The sequence below is a fragment of the Antechinus flavipes genome, chromosome 3, assembly GCF_016432865.1.
Source record: "Antechinus flavipes isolate AdamAnt ecotype Samford, QLD, Australia chromosome 3, AdamAnt_v2, whole genome shotgun sequence".
Lineage (NCBI taxonomy): Eukaryota > Metazoa > Chordata > Mammalia > Dasyuromorphia > Dasyuridae > Antechinus > Antechinus flavipes.
The window spans coordinates 42,186,757-42,209,851 of NC_067400.1; the positions used below are offsets into that span (position 1 = coordinate 42,186,757).

The 23,095-nt window shown below is 41.6% G+C and overlaps 1 protein-coding gene across 1 annotated transcript in view; it reads left to right on the forward strand.

Moving 5' to 3' along the window:
• Positions 1 to 9,636: 9,636 nt before the first annotated feature.
• Positions 9,637 to 23,095, forward strand: part of SIAH2 (siah E3 ubiquitin protein ligase 2) — a 31,074-nt gene continuing 17,615 nt past the window's right edge. The window contains exon 1 of the mRNA XM_051983274.1: positions 9,637 to 10,341. Coding sequence (XP_051839234.1) covers positions 9,886 to 10,341 — 456 coding nt within the window. The 5' untranslated portion in view covers positions 9,637 to 9,885. The remainder of the gene's footprint in view (positions 10,342 to 23,095) is intronic.

Consider the following 23,095-nt stretch of genomic DNA (forward strand, 5'->3'; position numbering starts at 1 on the left):
ACCCTGCCTAGTCTTCCAGCATTTAGCTAGCACAGGCTGTCCTTGCCAGTATACCAATATTCTGACATAAGGACCAATAAAGCTCTAGTACACTTTGGTTGGAGAAGTTTTCTTTCAAAGAGGTGCTTTCCCACAGGTGGAAAAAGTGTTTATAACCAAAAAATCAAATTCAGAAAATCCTTAGGGCTTACAAGAGCTCAAGTGGGCAGTATTTTTGTGTTCATTTACGACATGCAATTCATTTTTGTGATTCTAGTACATTAGAGATTTACTTCTTTTTAATCATCCCTACCTTGCCCCTTATGACACACCTTTCCTTAGCTGGGTCTTCCCCTCCAGACTAATTTTTTAAAGTGTGGTTGGAAGTTACAGTAAAAGGGTTTTTTGTTTCTTCTTTCTTTATATGTCAAGATGAGCTCTTAAAAAAAAATCATAGATGAATACCTAATTTTACATTAACAGAAGAGAGATGAAATGCAATTGTCTCCTAAGAATCATTATTAATGACAATGATAATAATGATGATGCTATTGCCTTTTGAAACAAGTAAGTCCTTGCCATGGTACACTGACAAACCAAGCAGGCAAATTTATGAATATTTACAGAACAAAATGTCGCTGCTTTTCCTTCTTTTGGTTTAAAGATGACTCAGTAATTCACCCGAGCTTGGTGAGGTGAAACTTCTGATTGGAGAAAGCTCTAGGGGAATTTAGAAATGTCTGTATGACATCCTGCCTGTCATGTCATGGGCTTTTTTATCTAAAATACTTAAATATTTATGTTTTTTGGGTAATTTCCTCCACATCCAACTTCTCCACACAACAATTTCTCAAACATTTCATGTCATATGTATTCAGTACATATCATGTGCTTATAACCCCAAGGTAGGTTCTGAGGGGGAAGGGGGTGGGAATACAAAAAGAGAGATGGAATGTGATCTCTGCTTTCTGAGTTTAGAGTCTACTTGGGGAGATAAGATATTCACATCCAATATAATTTATTACATACTGTTTTGCACTTGTTAAGTGACAAAATGTGGGAAACAGATGGCCCGTGCTACAGGAGTTCAAGGTAAGATCCCCTGGAAATGGAATCTGAATTGGACCTTTGAGGATGGACAGGTTTTGCATTGGTCATGGAAAAAGGAAAGGATGATAAAGATTGGGGGAGGGAAAAAGAAGGAAGGGGTGGAGGCTCCAAGGAAGTGGTTGGGATTCTTTGGCATGCATAAGCAAAAACTTGGAGGTAAATGCATAGTATTTTTCCAGGATAGCTTGGCTAAACCAGATGGCTGCCATTGGAAGCCATAAGAAACAATGTGGAATAGGTAGGGAGCTTTCAGGCCATTTCCTGTTAAAGAACCCTACTCCAGACTAAAACCTAAAGGGATAATAAGGAGGCAGTACTAAAGACAACCGCCTGAAGGGCAGAGAAGACTGTCCCATAGTCCCCAGGTTTTTAAACTGCAGTTTACAACCCCAATGTAGGGTCTTGTAACTGAATATGGGGGTTGCCAAATTATTATTTATTATCAATAATTTTTTGATTTGTATGCCTATTGTATATATTTATATACCCGAGTAATGCAACTATTTCTCTGGCAAAAGTTGTGAATAGAAAAAGTTTAAGAAGCCCTATTATAGGCAAGCTGATGAGGTCATTAATCCTGGAGAAGTGGGTCTTGCTTCTTTACCATTTATATGACCTTGACTAAGCCATTTTCTTTCCCTAAGCCTCAGTTTCCTCATTTGTAAAGTAAATGGGTTGGGTTGGACAAGATGATCTCTAAGGGTTCCTTCCTTAACTGGATTTCCTGATCTCAAGTCTCTTTTCTACACTTCTACAATATCTGTATTTTGAAATCAGAGACCTTTGTGGATACACATTCTGGATCTGCATGAAGGAGCAAGGGAGAGAAATAAGAAAAAAATACATTCTCATTAGGCAGGGATATCTCCCAGGGAAACAGTGGGTGGATTGGTTTTCTTTGCTAAAAGACAAAACAGAGACTAATAGTATTTCCCTAATCATTGCTCTTGGGCCAAGGAAAAATCACCACTACGGTACAAGTTAAAACAACAACTAAATTTAGTTTTTTGGGGTGTGTTTTGTTTGTTTATTTAAGAAAGGAAAATATAAGGCTGAGTTTGGTTTTTAAAGTAAGAACAGAGAACATAAAATTATTTTCCATAAGCACAACAAATATCTTAAAATAGACCTTAATTTGCACATGGCCAAGGAAGGGAAGGAAAATGGGGGAAAAGGATGAAAAGGAGAAATAAGAGAGAAAAGAGAGTAACTCTTATGTGAAAGAGTTACTCTCTTTTCTCTCTTATGTGAAAGGCTGCCACAAAAAGGGCAAAATATGCAGAGAAAGGAGAAGGAAATAAACATGTATATAGCATCTAAAATGCTAAGCACTTTACAAATATTATCTCATTTAATCCTAACAACTCCTCTTTGAGGTGACTATTATTGTCTTCATTTAAAGTTGAGAAAAGTGAGAAAAACAGAGTGTATGTGACTTGCCCAGGATCACACAGCAAATGTTTGAGATCAAATTTGAACTAAGGTCTTCTTGACCAGAACCAGTGCTCTAACCACAGTGCAACCTATAAAAGTTAATGTAATTTCAAAATATAAAACAGAAATGTAATTCAACAGTATTTAATAAGTGTGCACTGTTTTCAGAGGACTATGCTAAAGAAAACAAGGTTGAAAATTGGCCATGTCCTGCCCTCAAGGAGTTTTCAAAAAACAACAATTTAATTTAGGGTAGACATAAGAAAATTATGCCTTGAATGTAAGTAAAAGTGATAAGAGGTAGTTTAAGATAAGCAAAGAGAACCAAAACAGGAGTAGGATGAGAAAGATACCACTTTCAACTGGAAGGGAGGTTCTAGAGGAGCACTGAAGAAAATTTCAAGGGCTGCAAGATTAGGACAGAATGCATTCCAACACTGTTTAAATGCCCAGAGGTAACTAAGAGCAGAATGAAATCTGGAGCAACTAGTAAATCCAGTTGATCTGGAAAGTATATGTCTAAGAAATCTAGTACCAAAAGCAGGTTCCAAATAGATTGTGAAGTTTTGTCAATAGCAATGAGAATTTGTATTTTATCCTGTTGATAATAGGGAGCCACCAAAGGCTTAGGGGCAGTGAGATGCTGCTGCAGAGTGCTGGACTCGGAAGACTCATTTTCCTGAGTTCAAATCTGGCCCCAGGCATTTATTAACTGTGTGATTGGGGGTAAGTCACTTAATCATGTTTGTCTCAGTTCCCTCCTCAGTAAAAAGAGCTGGAGAAGGAAACAGCAAATCATGAAGATTAGAACATGACGGAATAATTTGAGCAGAAGGATCTCATCAGATTTATTATGTAAATATGTAAGAGTGATTTGGAGAAAGGAGAGGCTGTAGGCAGGGATCACTCAGAAGGTTATTACAATAATCCCAATAAGAGAAGATTAGCCCCTGAATTGGGATGTTGGCACTGCAAGAGACACTGTGATTAAAATTAGACACTAGATTAAAATTAGATTAATTTTGTCCTTTTCCAGACCCTTTGTGACCCCATTTGGGGTTCTTCTTGGCAAAGGTGCTGGTATGGTTTGTCATTATCTTCTCTAGCTCATTTTACAAAAGAGAAACCGGAGGTAGTAGACAGCGTTAAGTGACTTTCACAGAGTCACATAGCTAGGAAATATTTAAAGTCAGATTTGAATTTAGATTTCCTGCCTCTGGGTCTGGCACACTATCCATTGGGCCATTTAGTTGTCCCAGATTAGAATCAGTCAGATTAGAATCAATAACTGTTGGGTTGGGGGGGAGGAGTGGAGAATGGGAAAGAAAATGGAAAGGCAAAAAAAGACAAGTGTTGAGACCCAGTGCTTGGGAATAAGGTGGTGCCATCAACAGAAACAGGGAAGTGTGCAGGAAAGATAGGTGGAGGATGGGCATGGGGTGTAAATGAGTTCTGTTTGGGACACATTGAGTTTGAGGTACCAGCAGGACATCCTGGTGGAGAAGTCTAACAAATAGTTGGAGATTTAGGACTTGAATTCAGAGCAGAAAATCGGGCTAGATATAGAATATCCATTTGGAAGCCATCTGCATAAAGGTTGCTATTGTGAGAGCAGAGGCTTCACTTACAGATATCCACAGGTAGGGATGTTCTAAATATGTTCTGAAGAGTTTGTGGAAATAAATGTCTCCAAGCTGGGTGGGACCACAGTCCAACTCCTTCATTTTACAGATGAGAAACTGAGAACCAGAGAGAATCAGTAATTTACATGCATGCAGATAATAAGGAGTAAAGCCAGAATTCATTCCCAGAGGACTTTAAATGTACTCCATTCAATCCCCTGAACCACAGTGGGTTTCAAGGGTCATCAGCACTATTAATTACAAACTGCCATGGTTCAAAAGAAGGCTTAGAATGCATATTTCTCACCCAGCTAACATACAGAAAAATGCAAGCCCTGCCATTAACTAGAAGCCTATTTGAGGTAGCACAGAGAATAGAACTCTGGGCTTGGAAGTGGAAGACTTGGAAGACTCATCTTTGTGAATTCAAACCTGGCCTCAGACACAAGTCTCTACACCGTGTGTCTCAGTTTCTTCATCTGTAAAATGAACTGGAGGATATGACAAACCACTCCAGTATCTCTGCAAAGAAAATCCCAAATGGAATCACAGAGTTGAACAAGACTGAAATGAATCAACACCATTTGGGTGAGTTGAAGGCAGTCACATTATCCTCATCTAAAAATGACCCGTTAAACCAAATCATTTCCACAAGAGCAGTAATGAACCGAACCAGCTACACCCAGGGAAAGAACTCTGGGAGATGACTATGAACCATTACATAGAATTCCCAATCCCTCTATTTTTGTCCACCTGCATTTTGGATTTCCTTCACAGGCTAATTGTACACTATTTCAAACTCTGATTCTTTTTGTACAGCAAAATAACTGTATGGACATGTATGCTTTAACATACATAACATGTATTAGTCAACCTGCCATCGAGGGGAGGGGATGGGGGGAAGGAGGGGAAAAATTGGAACAAAAGATGTGGCAATTGTCAATGCTGTAAAATTACCCATGCATATAACTTGTAAATAAAAAGCTATAATAAAAATTTTTTTTAAAAAAAGGAAATATTGCCCCCCCCCCAAAAAAAATAAAAATGACCCGTTAGATTAAGCTAAGGTCCCATCCAGTTCTAACATATACCTGCTTATAGGAAGCCATGTGGGACACTTGAAAGTATACTGGCTTTGTAGTCAAAAGACCCAAGTCCACCTCACTCAAGACCCTTGTGTCACCTTCTGTGGACTCCAGTTCCTTCATCTAGAAAATGAGACAGTTTGACTATAGGTCTAGGGTCCTATGCAAAGGCATATTGTGAATATATCATATTTTTACCTATATGTCATAATATACTTTTCTCCCCTTCCTCCACTACATTAATGAGACATATGATATATGAGATACCCTCCTTCACACTGTTGCATCATAAATCTGATGAGGTCCCTCCCTGCTCAAAATTACCAACAGGATACAATACAAACTCTCAGTTTGGTATTTTCAGATCTCCACAATCTAATTCCAATTTACCTTTAATGCCTCCTTTTCTACTACCTTCCACTCCAACTGGATTTGCCAGTTGTTCCCCATTTTATCCCGATCAAGCTGTTATATAGTTGTCTTTGTAAACAGATACAGACCCCCTTCCCACATGTGAGCTTCCTGAGAGCAAAGGGAGGACAATTTTCAGTGTTCAGCACAGTTGCTCGATGAATATTTATTGCATAGTGGATCACTTACTGCCCACCTGCACAGCCAAATTCATTCTGTAGCCTCTGCTGGGGAAACTCACTTAACATCACAGTTGTTCCTTTCTCTTGCATTTTTGTTCCTATTTCCCCCCACCAGAATGTAAGCTCTTTGAGGGCAGAGATTATTTCACTTTTCTCTTTGGATTTCACAATGTATATAAAAAGCACTTAATATATGCTTCTTTATTAGCTCTATACTTCCTCTGAATGAGAAGGCCAAAACGATTCCCTCTGACCTCCATCTGCAGTGGCCAGAGGAACAAGATCTTGATTGTGCTAGTCATCTGGATCCCACTCAGTAAACACTTAAAAACCTCCTACTGTATACACTGGAATAGGAATTTAAATAAGTCAGTCCTGCCTGCAAGGGTCACAGTTATATACAGTTTAACAAAACCAGACTAGAACTCAGGTATCCTAGCTCTCAGAAGAAAATACAGTTTTCTTTCAACACCATGCTCCCAGTTACTTGACCATGTGATATTTCCCCATGTCTTCTCCAGAGTCATGTAGTTAACTGAGAGAGCACCCTATTTAAACCACTGGCTATCCACATCAGAGCCCTAAGAGCATGGGAATGCTTTATTCTCAGAGGCAATTGTCCCTAAATGTTTTCCCAGAGCCTTCCCTCAATCTTTTGAGATCTCCAAGACCGATCTCGTGAATACTGTACAAAGAATGTAAAATTTGCATATCTTCTTTTAATCAGCTCTGAGGAACACTGGGTAGACTCAGAGGACTTGAGTTCAAATCCAGCCTCAGACACTTGCTAGTTTTGTGACTTTAGACAAGTCATTTTAATCTCTCAGTGCCTCAGTTTCCTCATTTGTAATATGGGCTAACAATAGCACCTATCTCCCAAAGTTGTTGTGAGGATTAAATGAAATTACAGTTGTAAACGACTTAGCACAGTGTCTGGCACAATAAACATTAGCTATTAATCTGTCAACTCCTTTTTCCTTATTCCTTATAATATTTAGTCAATCAACCAAATGCCTACTAGGACCAACTTAAATCCAAGGCATTCTTGCTTTGGAAAAGCTGACATTCTATGGCAGGTGTTCTTAATCTGAGTCCATGGACTTTTAAGAGTCATGGACAGATGAACTTGAATGGGAAAAAAATTATATATTTATTTTTCACTAACCTTGACTTAAATTTTAGCATTTCCCTTGATAGTAAATATACGCAACAAACTACAATAATAGTAACAAGGCTATGACTTTGTCACTAATAGAAATCACAGATTTTTCATATATAGTACAGATACTACAATTACCTGAAAATATCATCCGTGTTCATCATTACTTCGATATTGTTATTAAACCCACCTTCTGGGTCATACATAATTCCAGTCTTCATATTTACAGACATATTTCCTTTTTAATCCTGTATCTTTTATGCATTTAAAAATGTTCTTTTGAGAAGGGGGGTCCCTAAGGTTCACCAGACTGCCAGAAAAATCCATGATACCAAAAAAGTTGACTTCTGGGGCAGCTAGGTGGCACACAAGCACCGAAGTCAGGAGGACCTGAGTTCAAATCTGCTCTCAGACATTTAACACTTCCTAGTAGTGTGACCCTGGGCAAGTCACTTACCCCCAACTGCCTCAGGGAAAAAAAAAGTTGACTCCCTTTCGGTTGAAATGGGGAAGGAATAAGGGATATACATGTAATAAATACAAGATAATTAGGGGAAGGGCAGAGAAGTATTAGCAAGGGAGGAATCAGGCTTCATTTAAAATGCAACCTATGAACTGAAATTTGAAGGAAAGCAGGGATTCGATGAAGCAGAGGCCAGGAGGAGAAGTCATTCCAAGTGTAGGGGCAGTCACTGCAAAATCAGGAAACTCTGAGATGGAATACCATCAAGCTCTGTTTGGCTGAACTGTCCAGTGTGTGAAGGGTAATAAACTCTAAGATGGAATATCATCAAGGGCTCTTTGGCTGAATTGTCCACTGTGTGAAGGGTAATGATGTATAATAAGGCTGGAAAGGAAGCTTGGAGCAGATTTCCAAGTACTTTAAATCAACGTTTAGCAGAAGGGTTTGTTTTAGGTCCAGAAACAACAGCCACAGAAGTTTATTGAACAAGGAGCTAACAGAGTGAAGATCTGTGCTTGGATAATATCACCCAGTGATATACTGATACCTGACCTTTTTCTAGTGATTTAAAATTTGGAGAGCACTCTGGATACAGAATCTCATTGGATCCTCATTTCTACTGGGTGGTAAGAACCACAGACTGTGTTGTCTCCCTTTCACAGACGAAGAAGCCGAGTCTCAGAGGAGTTAAGGGCCTTGACTGTGGTCCCAAAGTTTTGCAATGTCAGCTGGGGTTATGCTAGGGCCTGGCTCTGAGAGCAGCGTGAGCATTTACAGCTCCGAGATACGCAAATGCTATCGATGATTGATTTGTATGAATGACTTCATTTATTGTTTTGTTAATTGTCTAGACTTAAACAATGGAGAAAATGTTAATGAAGATTAAGGTTTCAATAGTGAATAGTACTATTTTTTTTGAAGAGCTGGTGGTTGAATGTTTACTAGCCCCTAAATACCAGCCTTCTTTACTCCTGGGTCCTGCAAGTCTCTCCGCAAGGCCCTCAGAGAGCATTTTGAACGCAGATCAGAAGTAGCTTTACCCGGTAAAGCTTTAAGGAGCGGAGGGTGGAGCTGCCGTTCCAGCCCCGCTCTCTCCGGCCCCCTCCTTCCAAAAATGCCCGCGCTCGGTAAAGTGGCCAATTTGCGAAGAGCCCCGCCAGTGCCCCGTGGATGGGCAGACGCCTGGAGCGGGGTCAGGGAGCTTCGTGACCCTGTTCCTCACACACGCCCCGTTCGGCTGCCAGCGGCTGGCTCATCTCCTCAGGGCCGACAGAACGAGGTCCCCCCGGGTAACTGACTATTAGAAACGCGGCTCTCCTCCCAGAAAGCTTTCGCGGGGCCGCCTGACTGCCGTCGGTGCCCCTCGGCGGCGGACCTAACGTTAGGGCGTCCGGCCCCCACCGCCCTCGCCCCCGCGGAGCCCACGAGGCACAGCCAAAGATAAGGACGCTCGGAAGCGGTCTCTGTGCCCACAAAGATGCCGTGGGGATGCAGAACCCCGACCCTGCTGGCACAGAATACGGGGCCTTTCTGGCTTCCGAACGACGCTGCCCGGGCTGCTACCCAGTGTGCTCGGGCGTGGCAGAAAACAGGATCAGTCGTCTCGGGAGACTGAATCCCGGGGGTGGGGGTGTAGCCCTACGCCGGGCTGTGGCGGGCGCTCGCTCCCTCCCTCTCGAGCTTCGGAGCAGCTAAAACCCGGAGACGCGAACTCCCTCCTCTGACAACCGACTCCTCGGCGGCTCCCAGCCGGGAGGCGGCTCAACGCCAAGGGCAGCTTCCAGGGGCAGCCAGGAAACTTGGCCAGCTCGGCGAGCAGGGCCCCGCCCTCGGCCCACGCCCCGCCGCGAAAGCCGGGCGGAGCCAAGCTCCGGGGGCAGCCTGCCCCTGCCAGTCCCCGCCGCGAAGCGGCTGGGCGGAATCACACACGTGTCCGTGGCGTCACGGCGCCTCGCTCTCTTGCGTCAGCTCTTCCAGAAGCGGGTGGGCTGGGGCTCCACGCACGGCACCGACTCCGGCTCTGGCTGGAAGGGGCAGGCAGGTGGTAGTGGTCGCGGCGGCGAGGCGGAGCGCGGGCGGGCTGCAGCAGGCTGCTGGGGGAAGGCGCGCCCGCGGCTCCGCGGGCCACCGGGAGCTGCTGCCTTGGGAGACGCCTTGGGAGCGCCGAGCCCTCGCCGGGACCCCGAGACGTCGCCGGGACCCCGAGCCATCGTAGGAACGCTGGAGGCGGCCCATCGGCGGCGGCGGCGGCTGGTAGAGACGGCTCCCCGGAGCTCCCCGCCTCTTGGCTCGCCCCGGCTTGCTTCCCCGGAGCAGTGGGCGGTCCCGGGGCGGCCGCGCTTGCAGCTCCTCGCCGAGACACCCCAGCGGGAAGGGAGCGGGTTTATTTCTGTGCCCCGGCCGACAGGCGCCCACAGTTCGATGGTTGGTTCGGAACGCGATGAGCCGCCCGTCCTCCACCGGACCCGGTGCTAACAAACCCTGTGGCAAGCAGCAGCAGCCTCCGCAGCAGCCCCAGCAGCAGCCTCCGCAGCAGCCCCAGCAGCACGCCCCGTCCCAGGCTGCGCCCCCGGCCGCCGCCACCATCTCGGCTGCCGGACCTGGCTCGTCCGCGGTGGCCGCCGCGGCCGCAGTGATCTCGGGCCCTGGCGGAGGAGGCGGCGGCGGCGGCGGGCCGGTCTCTCCCCAGCACCACGAGCTGACTTCGCTCTTCGAGTGCCCGGTCTGTTTTGACTATGTCCTGCCCCCGATCCTGCAGTGCCAGGCCGGGCACTTGGTCTGTAACCAATGCCGCCAGAAGCTGAGCTGCTGCCCGACGTGCCGGGGATCCCTGACCCCTAGCATCAGGAACCTGGCCATGGAAAAAGTGGCCTCTGCTGTGCTATTTCCCTGCAAGGTAAGTAAGCCCCAGGGGCAACGTGGGAACTCCTCCTCGCCTTCCGCCGCCGGGTAGCTGGGGCGCGAGTGCTCCAGATGACTTAAGAAGTGGCAGGCCAGTGAGCACTGGCCCCTTGGTGGAGCGCTGGAATCGGAGTCTGGAAGTTCTGGGTTCAAATGTCCCCACTAACTGTGTGACTCTGCAGCCGCTTAACCTTTCTGAGCCCGTTTCCTCATCAGTAAAAGGGAGTAGTTGAATCTGATGACCTCTAAAGCCCCTTCAAATTCTAGATCTGTGATCTCAGAGAATCCTTTTTATGTTTCCATGGCTTTCCCCCCAAAACTTTGTATTCCAAGCCCAGTGTACGACACTCCCCCCACCCTCCGCAGGGCACGGCGATTGGTACATTTTTTCCTTTACCCTCTCCATTGCAACACAGACTACTATACCAACTTACAAACTTCCTCTCCCACTCTCTCCGGCCTCCCATCCCACTCCTGTTCCCTGCTGGGTTCTTTGGGGAGCTTCACGTGGTGATATGTTGGCACTCTGGAGACTGCTACCAAAATAAAATCTGGATTGAGAAGATATTTAAAGAGAGGCTTACCAGGAAGGGAAGATAGTCCCCTGATCCCTTGGCTTGACAGGAGGTGGTTAATTCTCCTTCCTTGATCTGGAGTTCAAATGTAGGCCTGAAAACATCCTCTGTTCCCTTGCTCGCTGACTCTTGGGAGAGCCCTCCTTAATAATATGTGGAGGGCTTCTCGGGGCATTCTTAACTCCCCCAGCATCAGGTGCATTCACTAACGCTATTCTTCTCTCTTCCAACTTTAAGATGAGACCATCAGGGAGAAGTTGTTACATATATTAGGCGAAGTGCTCCGAAATTAAATTTTCATGCAGTTATTTATTATCTTACACAGGAGCCTAGAGTGTGCTTTTTGGTATAACTTTGACATTTTTAGAATTACCTCTGAATTAACCCTTTCTCTGGATCTTATTACTTTGCCACACTTACCCCATCATCAACATAATTAAAAAAGACAAATAACACTTTCAGGTTAGGAATCACTTTCTATAAATTACAGCCCCATGAAGGAGGTACTACAGGTGGTGTTTTCTCATTTTAGAGAATAGGAAACTCAGCTTTAAAAGGTTAGTGACAATGACACCAAATTTAGAAACTTAAATAACAGTCTCATACTTCTAAATGTCAGAGTGGAGAAACTAGGTATCATCACAGGCCATTTAGGGAGTCATTTGTCCCTTGGTGTTTTTTATTTTGTAGGACAAGTGCTTCTTTTAAATTGAAAATCCACAGGGGAATTACAGCTGGGGAATTGCAGTCGGGTGAAAAGGAGTGACTTAATTTGGTGTTATACTGTCACAGAGCAAGCTTAAAATAAAGTATTATGTAAGGGTTTGAAGCAAATCGGTATCACTTGAATTGTGAAACCTAATTCACCAAAATAAATTGCTTTTTATCCATCACACGATCCCACACAAGGCTTCAGAGACTACCTTTTTTTACTTTGTAAAGTATTATATCACTTTTTTCAGGTTAGCCACTAATCCTTCACTTTTTAATACTAGCACTTCACTCTGAATTTCTCTTATAAATTACATTGGGGGGATTTTTTCTGGAGTTTTTTTTTTTTTATGATAAAGCTCTTGAGAATGATGTAGCACTATAAAAAGTAGAGATGAATATGATGAAAAACTTTTGGCCTGTATTAAATATAGTGAAACTCCATGCTGGATGGAAGAAAGTGAGAGGTGGATTTCATCTATTCATTGAAATGGCAAATGGAAAAGATGTAAATTAGACAGGAATGAATATCAATTGGCAAACCTAAAATTTAAGAGAAATGTTCTCTAGTTATGAGACCTGCCTACAGGTTTTTGAGATCACAACTTCTTTTCTCCTTTCCCTGCCCCCCCCCCCCCCCCAAAAAAAATTTCCTTTGGTTTCAAAACACTATTGTGATTGCCCAGAGAAAGGGAAGGGTAAAAAAAGATATGTGAAATTTATGGTGTAATATAATTAACATCATAAGTTTCACTTTAGGGTACTTCATATTCAGCCAAAAGAAGTCTCCAAGGTGAAGTTGTCTTTGAATGATGGATCAGGATAGGAATGGGGGAAATCAACTTTCCATTTAAGGATTTGGCAGTCTCTTGGAATAAGTTGTAGGAAGAGCTACAATAAGCAAATGTATCATTTTGCAAGCTAAAGTAAAATGCTGTTTCAAATCAAAAAGATGCTCACCTCAGTAGTCAGATACCAAGCTTTAGTAGAATCTGACTTGGCGTCATTGTTTCTTTTGGAAATGATGGAATTAGTATCATTTTCCTCAGCTTTCATTGTCCTGAGGTCCAAATTGAAACTTCCTTCTCTTCTTTCCAAGCCCTCAGTGAAGCTAGTTAATCCTCAAAGGGCATGGGTGGTAGAGGAAGGCTTTGCAGTTGTTTCTAATGCCCTCTCTGTTTGGTCAGCTGAGTGATGGAGAGTGGGGTAGGGAGATGGGGAGGATACTGTAGATAATAAATATGTAAACTTTGAGTGGAAAAAGGTAGCTTTCTTTGCAAGACTAAGCTCTGTTCCCAACTTTGCTATTAACTCTTGTGATCCTCGTCCAGTCAGTTCATCTCTCTTGAACTCAATTTCCAATAATGAATGATGTGTGAAAAGAATATTGAGTTGGGAATAAAAAAAATCAATTAAAATAAAATCTGGGTTTGAATTCAGGCTAAATCCTTTACTTCCTGTGTGGCATCGAAAAATCAATCTACAGGCTTTTAATTGTGTATTGTGCTTATCACTAATACAAATATACAGAATGAAATAATCATACGCCTAAGGAATTTATTTTCTAATAGCAAATCACCTTTATCTCTCTGGGCCTCTTGTAAATTGAAAGGATTGGGTCCCTTCTTTCCTTCTCCATTAGATCTGATTTGAGGTTTGGATTGTAGATAATCAATATGGTAACATACTATACTGAATATGCATTCTGTAATATCACTATATTTGACCATAATATCCAAATCTGTGAAATGGGGGCATAAAACTAGATGGTCCCAGAAGTCTCTTAATCTATGATTCTCTGATCTTGAGAAAGGGGAGATTTATAAAACAAGAATTTGACACTAGCCTTCCAAAAGCTCATCTGGTAATTAGGAGAAAGGGGAAAACTATGTATGAAATGTGCTTTTGAATGATTGAATAATTTCACCAAGTTGTTGAAAATCATTTTCTAGAAAATTAGTCGGGAAGAATTTTGTAGAGGAATGTTAAAAATAACCTAGTGTCAGAACTTTCCTGTGGTCTCTTAGGCTCCCATCATTTCTCTCTGTTAAATCTTGCTGTAAAACAGACAAATTGACAAATAACCAACTGACACATGGATCATTTAGCAAGTAGTTAAATTGGGACCCTTTGATTGAAGATCCTGGAGAAGTAGCTTTATTCCCATCTAGTTACTCTTAGGGAGGATTGGGGGAGATTTTTATCAGTGAACAGTGAATTTGTAAAGGGATTTTTAGTGTAAGCCAAGAGTTGCTCTGTGGTTGAAAAGTTGTGAATATGGAATCAGTGTGTGTTGGGGGTGGGATTGGGGTATGATTAGAGTAGGCCAAAAAATTACTTCTACCTTAAATTACTTCTATCCTGTGCTCCTTTTAATTCAGATCAACCACGGACAATTTGACTCACATAATTGGGTGGGGGTTGTTTGGGGGACAGTGTTAGCTCCCAACACTGTCTGTGATAGTTTTTGCTAGGGAATTTCCTCCCTTTCGAGGTTGCAGGTTTCAAAATCACTGGGTCAAAAATCACTAGGAGCCCATCGTTTGTGTGACCAGTAGTTGCTATTTATAGAGCTGTTATTTATGTTCATCAGGAAAAGCCAAATTCAACCTAGATCATAGGATAATATAAGAAAACAGACTTGGTGCTGAAGGAGATCTTTCAGGTCCCTCATCTTATGGATGAGAAAAGGGAGACTAAGAAAGCGCTTGAGTGACTCACAGCCAGGAAGTCTAGACTGCTGTTCTTCCTTCAAACTGAGTACTCCAACCACTGTACTCTACTGCTTCTGAATGGAAATGCAAGATTTTATTCCTGGACTTTGAATCTTAGTAGAAAGAGACCTCAGTGGCCATCTAGCACCATATCCTGATTTTTCAGATGAGGAAACTGAGGCACACAAAATCTGAGAGATTTGTCTAGGGTCATATGGCTAGTAATTATTAAGAAAATATGTTTTAGACACATGTTGTTGGGAAAAGAGCAGGGGATCTTAAGTTGAGAACTAGATTCTAAGCATGACTGGATGCTTCCTTTTTATCAGGCAATTTTGCAGTGAAATTATTTTTCTTTGGGAAAAAGTTCTGTTAGAATATTGTAGAAAGTACCATAGAAATGGAGTCCCTAAATTCTGATTTAAGTCTGCTTACAAAGGCCAAAATCTCCCATGCATCTAGTGCCATCTTTGGTCCTCCTGATTTCTCTCTGCCCACTGGATCCAGATGACTCTGGGGAGAAACTGAGGCAGGTGACCTTGTACAACTTCCCATCCTTCAATCCAGTTCCCTTGCAATCATGGTATCGGTTCCCTGATCCCCTCCTTGTCGTCTTCTAGAATGAAGGACAAACAGCATCTGCTTGTTCTGGGACTTGTGGGGTACTAGGCAAGTCATGCTTTGAAACTCAAGTTTCCTCCTCTGTAAGCAGAGGTGGTGGGGTGTAGAGGCTTTATTTCAACAAATATTGATTGAGGGCCTACTGTGTGCAAGACGCTGCTAAGTCAGAAACACCCCTTGCTCTGTGCAGCTCACAACACTTCCAAACTAAGGCCAAACAGGATTAAAATATAATTAATTGGGAAATATTTCACTAAATAAATAAAAACACAGTAAAACTTAGATAATGTTAATGTGGACATACATACATACAAATCTTATATGTGGTTTATATTTGGGTTTGCATAAGTTATGCAAAGAACAAGATGGAGTCACAGTCCTTAGAATAATAATAATAGAGTCTCTTTTTTTAAATTTTTTAATAACTTTTTATTGATAGAACGCATGCCAGGGTAATTTTTTACAGCATTATCCCTTGCATTCACTTCTGTTCCGATTTTTCCCCTCCCTCCCTCCACCCCCTCCCCCAGATGGCAAGCAGTCCTTTATATGTTGGATATGTTGCAGTATATCCTAGATACAATATATGTGTGCAGAACCAAACAGTTTTCTTGTTGCACAGGGAGAATTGAATTCAGAAGGTATAAATAACCCGGGAAGAAAAACAAAAACGCAAGCAGTTTATATTCATTTCTCAGTGTTCTTTCTCTGGGTGTAGCTGCTTCTGTCCATCTTTGATCAATTAAGGTTCTCTTTATCAAAGAGATCCACTTCCATCAGAATACATCCTCAAACAGTATCGTTGTTGAGGTATATAATGATCTGGTTCTGCTCATTTCACTCAGCATCAGTTCATGTAAGTCTCGCCAGTCCTCTCTGTATTCATCCTGCTGGTCGTTCCTTACAGAACAATAATATTCCATAACATTCATATACCACAATTTACTCAACCATTCTCCAATTGATGGGCATCCATTCATTTTCCAGCTTCTAGCCACTACAAACAAGGCTGCCACAAACATTTTGGCACATACAGGTCCCTTTCCCTTCTTTAGTATCTCTTTGGGGTATAAGCCCAGTAGAAACACTGCTGGATCAAAGGGTATGCACAGCTTGATAACTTTTTGAGCATAGTTCCAAATTGCTCTCCAGAATGGCTGGATGTGTTCACAATTCCACCAACAATGGATCAGTGTCCCTGTTTTCCCACATCCCCTCCAACATTCCCCATTATCTTTCCCTGTCATTCTAGCCAATCTGACAGGTGTGTAGCGGTATCTCAGAGTTGTCTTAATTTGCATTTCTCTGATTAATAATGATTTGGAGCATATTTTCATATGTCTATAGTTTCAATTTCTTCAACTGAGAATTGTCTGTTCATATCCTTTGACCATTTATCAATTGGAGAATGGTTTGATTTCTTATAGATTAGAGTCAATTCTCTATATATTTTGGAAATGAGGCCTTTATCAGAACCTTTGTAAAAATGTTTTCCCAGTTTAATTAATAGAGTCTCTCAAGCCTTAGTTCCGTTTTAAACTATTTGGGGGACTTGGAGATAAACTATATTTATAATGTTAATGTGTATTCAGCCCATAGGGATCCTGATACATGGTTTATATTTGAGTTTCCTATCACTGGTGTAAGTTATGCAGAGAACAAGATGGAGTCACAGTCCTTAGATGTTGACAGTGTGTTCTAAGCAACAATGAGAATAATGATAAAGAGAGTCCCCCAAGCTTTAATTCAATTTTAAGCTATTTGGGGGACTCAGGAGATAAACTGTATAGAAGTACAAATGCTAGATATAATTATTAATAATGTAAAAGTCTGCTACAGGAGTTAAGACCAAGGACTTTGTTTGGAACTGGGAAAGTGATAGGAGGGAAGAAAGAAGGAATTATCTTCCAACAGTAATCTGGATAGCTTTCGTAGAATAGATGACTTTTCACAGAGGACTTGAGTAGGAATAAGGAAGATAGAACTTCATAAACTTACATTTTTTTTTTTGTCCTACTAATTGTTGTTCATTCATTTCAGTTATTTCCTACTCTGTGACCCCATTTGGGGATTTCTTGGCAAAGATACTAGAATTTTTTTTTCATTTCCTTTTCCAGCTCATTTTACAGATGAGGAAACTGAGGCAAATAGGGTTAAGTGACTTGCCCAGGGTCACACAGCTAATAAGTATCTGAGGGTAGATTTTGAATTCTAGAAGAGAATCTTCATGATTCCAAGCCCAGCAATTTATCCACTGTTGGGGGAGATACAAAGTAGATAACTGATATGCTTAAGAGAATTCAAGAGATACAGAGACTGAGGGTAAACCAGGGAAGATTTCCTGAAAGAGGTGCCATTAAAGAATTATAAGAATTAGCAAGGGAAGTTGGAAGAGTAGGGAGAGTGGAGAGAATTTCAGGCCTAAGAGAAAAGCATGAATAAAGTCTCACAGAGAGGACTCCAAAGGCACCATGTGTAAATCATTTAGGAGGCTATTGCATTATTCCAGGCAGACGGTGGTAAGGATGGTGATGGGGGAAATACAGAAGAGTTATTGCAGAGGTAGAATTAATGGGATGATATAACTGATCGGCGATGAGAGAGGAGTCCGAGATAACCTGTGTTAGCAACAGATGAAGTGAATGGACAGGTTGGAGCAATGAGAGGAGGGAGGGCCTGGCAGGCAAATATGAATATGTTCAAGTTGTTGAGAAAGTATGAGGAACAACAAATGGCACAGTTTGGATAGAGTATAGGAGGTGTGAGCTGGACAGGTAGGTTGGAACCAGACCATCCTGGAATTGAACGCCTGGCCAAAATGAGAGCTTTTGTTTTTAGTATGGCAGAAGCGAGAAGGCAGAATAAAGCCCCAGGAACTGCTTTCTACCTGTGGAGAGCATAGAGGCGGGGGTGAAGGGTCGATTCCCATCTAGGAACTGGCACCGAAAGCTGGGTGTCAAATCACAAAAGTTTCTGAGCAAGTCTATGACACATAAGAACTGTCCATCATAATGATTCATCTGGGAACCATGTATGTAGGTTGGACTGGAGGTGGGGAGAGACTGGAGCACAGAACTTCAAAGCTTTTAGTGGGAATCTGATCTTGTTATTTTATCGATATAGGTTTATCAATGTATTTAAATAGAATTGATTTCCTTTGTAAACCTAGTCATCTTATTCAAGTCATTTTAAAATAGTCTAGGAGAGGGTCCTTAGGTTTCATCAGGATACAAATGAATCCAACTGGTGGCTCAGTGAAAATAGAATGCTGGGCCTGGAGTCAGGATGGACCCCGAGTTCAGATTTGATCTTAGGTACTCTCACTAGCTTTCGATTCTGGGAAGTCATTTAATCTCTCTTTCTCAGTTTTCCTAGTTGAAAATGGGGATAGTAATAGAACCTTTTCCCCAGGATTGTTATGAGGATCAAATGAGATAATATTTGTTAAAGTGCTTAGCACAATACCCAATACAGGGGTCCTCAGACTTTTAAAATAGGGGGCCAGTTCACTGTCCCTCAGACTATTGGAGGGCCGGACTATAATAAAAACAAAAACTTTGTTTTGTGGGCCTTTAAATAAAGAAACTTCATAGCCCTGGGTGAGGGGGATAATCGTCCTCAGCTGCTTCATCCGGCCCACCGTAGTTTGAGGACCCCGACCCAATACTATATAAAAACATTAATTTTCTCTTTCCCTTTGATCACACACACACACACACACACACACACACACACACACACAGTTTGAGAGCTCCCGAATCAGAGGTAAAGATACCAGTATGGAAGTGATTGCAGTAATTTAAGTACAAAATAATGAGAGCCTGAACTATGGTGACTGCCATAAGATGAAAACGAGCAGGGGTGTGAAAAGCAACATGCATTTATTAAGAGCCCATGATATGTCAGGCACTGTGCTAAGCCCTGGGGATATCAAAGAAAGGCAAAAATAGTCCCTGTCCTTAGGAAGCTCACTTTCTAATAGGAAAAACATTATACAAACAACAAGCTATACTCGGGGTCCTTTGTGGAGGTATTCAGAGAGAGAGAGACAGAGACAGAGATGGGATGGGAGGGTGGCAGAAAATGCTTCTGGGAGCACGTGATTTTTGCTGTAACAGGAAGGAAGCCTGGATGGAAAGACCAAGAGAGAGAGGTTTGTAGACTTGAGAGATAAATGGTGAAAATGACACAATAGTGAGTATTAAGTGCAAAGATGAGGGTAAAAATAGAGTGGCGAATTCATCGATTAGCTGTGGACCTCTGGAGAAGAAGTGAAAGAAGACCTGATCGTTTTAAGGTAGAAGATAGAAAAGCAGATTTTGGGGTAGGGGGAGATGAGTTCAGTTTGGATATGTTATAAGCCTGAATGAAAAGATCTGTGGCTGTTTGGGGAACTTTTTTGGTTTGGCCTCAGGATAAAAATAGGAGTAATGGGTAGACTTTGCTGAATTCTAGAGGTGGAGTCTTCCTTTGAACAAACATTTGTGAAGTCCCTCTTTTAAAGTAGAATCATAGAGATTAATAAAAGGAAACAGTTCTTGCCCTCCAGGAACTTCCATTCCACTGAAGGAGGGGAGTAAGGAATATGTAAAGCATGTACCCAGATAAGGTAGTACAAGATAATTTGAGAAGAGAAGGTTTGAACAATTGGGAATGACCTGTTCAAATAAAGGTGTCCTAGCCAAACCTCCAAAGGATCTGGGAATTAATTCTGATTGACTGGAGTGAAGAAAGCAAATTCCAGGCAAGGGATGAGGGTGGGGGGGAGGGTGTAGAAGGGGGGGTCAGAGAGAGAGAGAGGTACTGCATAAATTCATAGAAGAGTTAATTGGTTGGGATGACTGGTACTGGGCCGAGAATAATATAAAATAAAAGTTACAGATAAAATAGAATAGTTGAAATATTAATGGCAAGTTAAACTGGCATATTCATTTCAGCAAACATTTAATCTATGAAATAATATGTAATGAATGTAAAACTGAAGCCCGTGTAAAATGTAAAAGAGAATTGTATCATAATTACAGATTATTTTGTCAGGTCAACTTGTGGTTGGCCCTTTTTTCCCCCCCTTTTCTTTTCCGGCGTCTTCCTGACAGGCAACTACTTGATTGATTGGGTATTTATCAAACTCATTCTGTGTGCTGACATCGTACTTAGGTACTGGAGTTATCGTACAAAGTCAAAAATGAAAGAACAGCCCAGGGCCTTAATTAGTTAACATTTTACTGGTTGAAAAACAACAGTCCTCGTTCTTGAGTTTGTGATCTAATTAAAACAAATCTACAGATACATCTGGCATAAAGCTTGTGGCAAAGGACTGACTAGCCAGCCAACCAGCTAGCAGCTTTATATACAATGGCAAAGGAATATGACCTCTTAATCTTAATGGTTCTTCAACTTTTTTGTCATGGGCGTCTTTGGATTTGAATGAATTCTTTATCAGAACAAGCTTTTTGAATCATAAAACACATAAAATTTGTTTCCTTTGTAATCCTATTGAAAGAGTTCTCGAATATTTTTACAACAGTTGCTCTCTTGTCAAGAAATCCCAAGGAGCTTTGCTGAGCATTACTCCCAGGGCCTATCTTCCACACAGATTTTTAGGTTTAGGCTTTTTCTTGATTAGGGCAGGAGGGATGCATCCTTTATAAAGGGGAAATGCATTGATGTTTATAAAATAGAATAGAATCCCATTAGAACATGGCTCATCATTATGTGGACTTGAAAAGTCTGTCCTTCAAACCATCCTTCATGAACCAAAAAAGGACCTACTTTGGTCCTAAGGCAGGCATTGATTGGAACCTCGCAGGGGATGTAGCTGAGCATTTCAGGGGCCAAAGTTGTCTCCTGTGAGAAAGTGAATTTATAGTTCAGTGTTAATGAAAGGGAGAGCCATAGACCTAATAACTTTGACATTTAATAGATTGTAAGTTTCTTGAGGGCAGGAATTACTTTTTGTAGCCTGAGCTGAACATCTTAGTGTCTGGCATATAGGTACCTAATGCTTCTTCACTGAATTTAGTAGAACAAAATATGATTTACAGTTTTACACTATCATAATTACATTAATATTCTTGACTCTAAATTACCTTGTGGAGCTATAATAGCATGAAAATACCTACCGATTCAGGAACAATAAGATAACGATTATTATAATCAACTTTTAAAAAATTGAAACCAGGTTAAAAATGAATATTTAACCTAGTGGTTCTCAAACTTTTTTTTTCTTCTCACAGCACAGTATTTGGGACATATTGAAGTAAAAAACAATTATAAGTTTAAGTTGTCACTACACCTGAGTTGTAGCTTCTTACATTAGGAGGATTCTGGCCCAAAAGAAAGCATATTTTTTTAAAAAAGAAAAACAAATAACCCAGCACTCTCAATGATGACATCTAAAATAGCATCTTCTTTTTCCCTCTTCTCTTCCCCTGCCTCCATAACTCTGTTTTCCCCAATAGAGTATAAGCTTCTAGAAGGGAAGGATGATTATATTTTATTTTGTTTTTCTATCTTCACTTTATACAGTGGTTCCATAATAAGCTGCATGTTGGATTAAGTTGAATGGATTAATCCTAAATCATTTTTTAAGCAGAAAAGAATTTTGGAAATCCCATCATTCAGACCCTGTGTTTTAGATCTGAATCCTGTATTTTTGGGCTAACTTCCCCAGGTCACTTCTTTCATAGAGAGTACTTTGAAGGGGGGATAAAGGGGGAGATCACCCAGGTTTCCAGTTTCTACTCAGTTCCAGAAGAAACATCAATCCAATTGAAGCTTGGGGAATAAGACATTTTAATTATTTCTGACCCTCAAACCCTTTCACTGAGCCTTACTATTAAAAAATCTTTTGAAGATATTTTTCTTCACTTGTAAGGAGAGTGAATACGCTAAATAGGACTGTATGAGTGATCAGATGACCCTGTAAATTGCAGCATTTTGGGGTCATCAGTCCATCAACACACATTTATTAAGTACTTGGTACTGATTCCAGGTTCTGAACAGAGCCCTGGAGATCAAAGAAAGGCACAAACAGTTCTGTCCCTTCAGGAAATTACTGTGAAAGGGACAACATGGTTTCCCCAGGTGCATCAAAGATGCATAAAAGGTACAAAGGAGATGAAAAGATAACTTTTGAGGAGAGAGCTTTGGGTGCTGGGAGACTGGCCTTCTCCACAAGGTGGGCATTGAGATAATAAGTCTCTCAGGAAGCCAGACATGAAAAAGTGAGAAGGGAGATCATCCCAGGCGTGAGGGCCAACCAGTTAAGCCACAGAGATGGGAAATGAATGTTCTGGGCCAGGGACGTGGAATATGCTTTCCCATAGTAAGAATTCACTCTGAGCTCTTGATTTCCACTTAGTTGAGGCATTTTTATTTCTTGCAGAAAGAAAAAGCCCAAAGCTAACTGGGTATCCCAGACAAACTCTTCCTCTGAGATGAGTATTGCAGAACAGTTTATGATATTTTATGGAATCAAATCAATATAGTACAAAATGTGAGGAGATTGATGAGGGTATATGATGCTGGAAAAGTAAGTTAAGCTCTGTGGTAGTGACTGTTTTGAAATATTCTGAGAAAGTTAAAATATTAATGGATAATTGATTACAAGTTGAGCAGATGCTTTTCCGTTCTGAGTAACAGCAAGGTTTCCCATGGGGTGAAGGGAGTGTTAAATTATCAGAATCTCTCGGGTAGCAATGTCTAGCTTACCCACAATCCTTTGTTAATAATGACAAGCTTTCAAGAAGCTTAGCTAACACAGGCCTGGAGCCCTGCTCCCACCCTTGATATAATTGTAGGTGCAGAAGTGTGAGAGATTGCCTTCCAGCTATGTTGACCGAAGCACACTGATTTTTTGAAAGTGTCTGCTTTCTTGATTTGAAGGATCAAAAGGTGATACAGTAGATTTGGCATCTAGAGGATGCCCTGGATTTGACATCGACAGAAGACCTGGGTTTAATTCCCAACTCTGTACCTTCCTACCTTTGTGTCCTTGGGCACAGATTCAAGTTGGACTAGAGAATCTGAAATAATAGCTGTATTTGTAATTTGCCTTCCCCCCTTTAAAAAAAAAATGGTGAAACAGAGAAGTCGATTTTTGTTTATCAGGGTTTCTGGGTAGTTG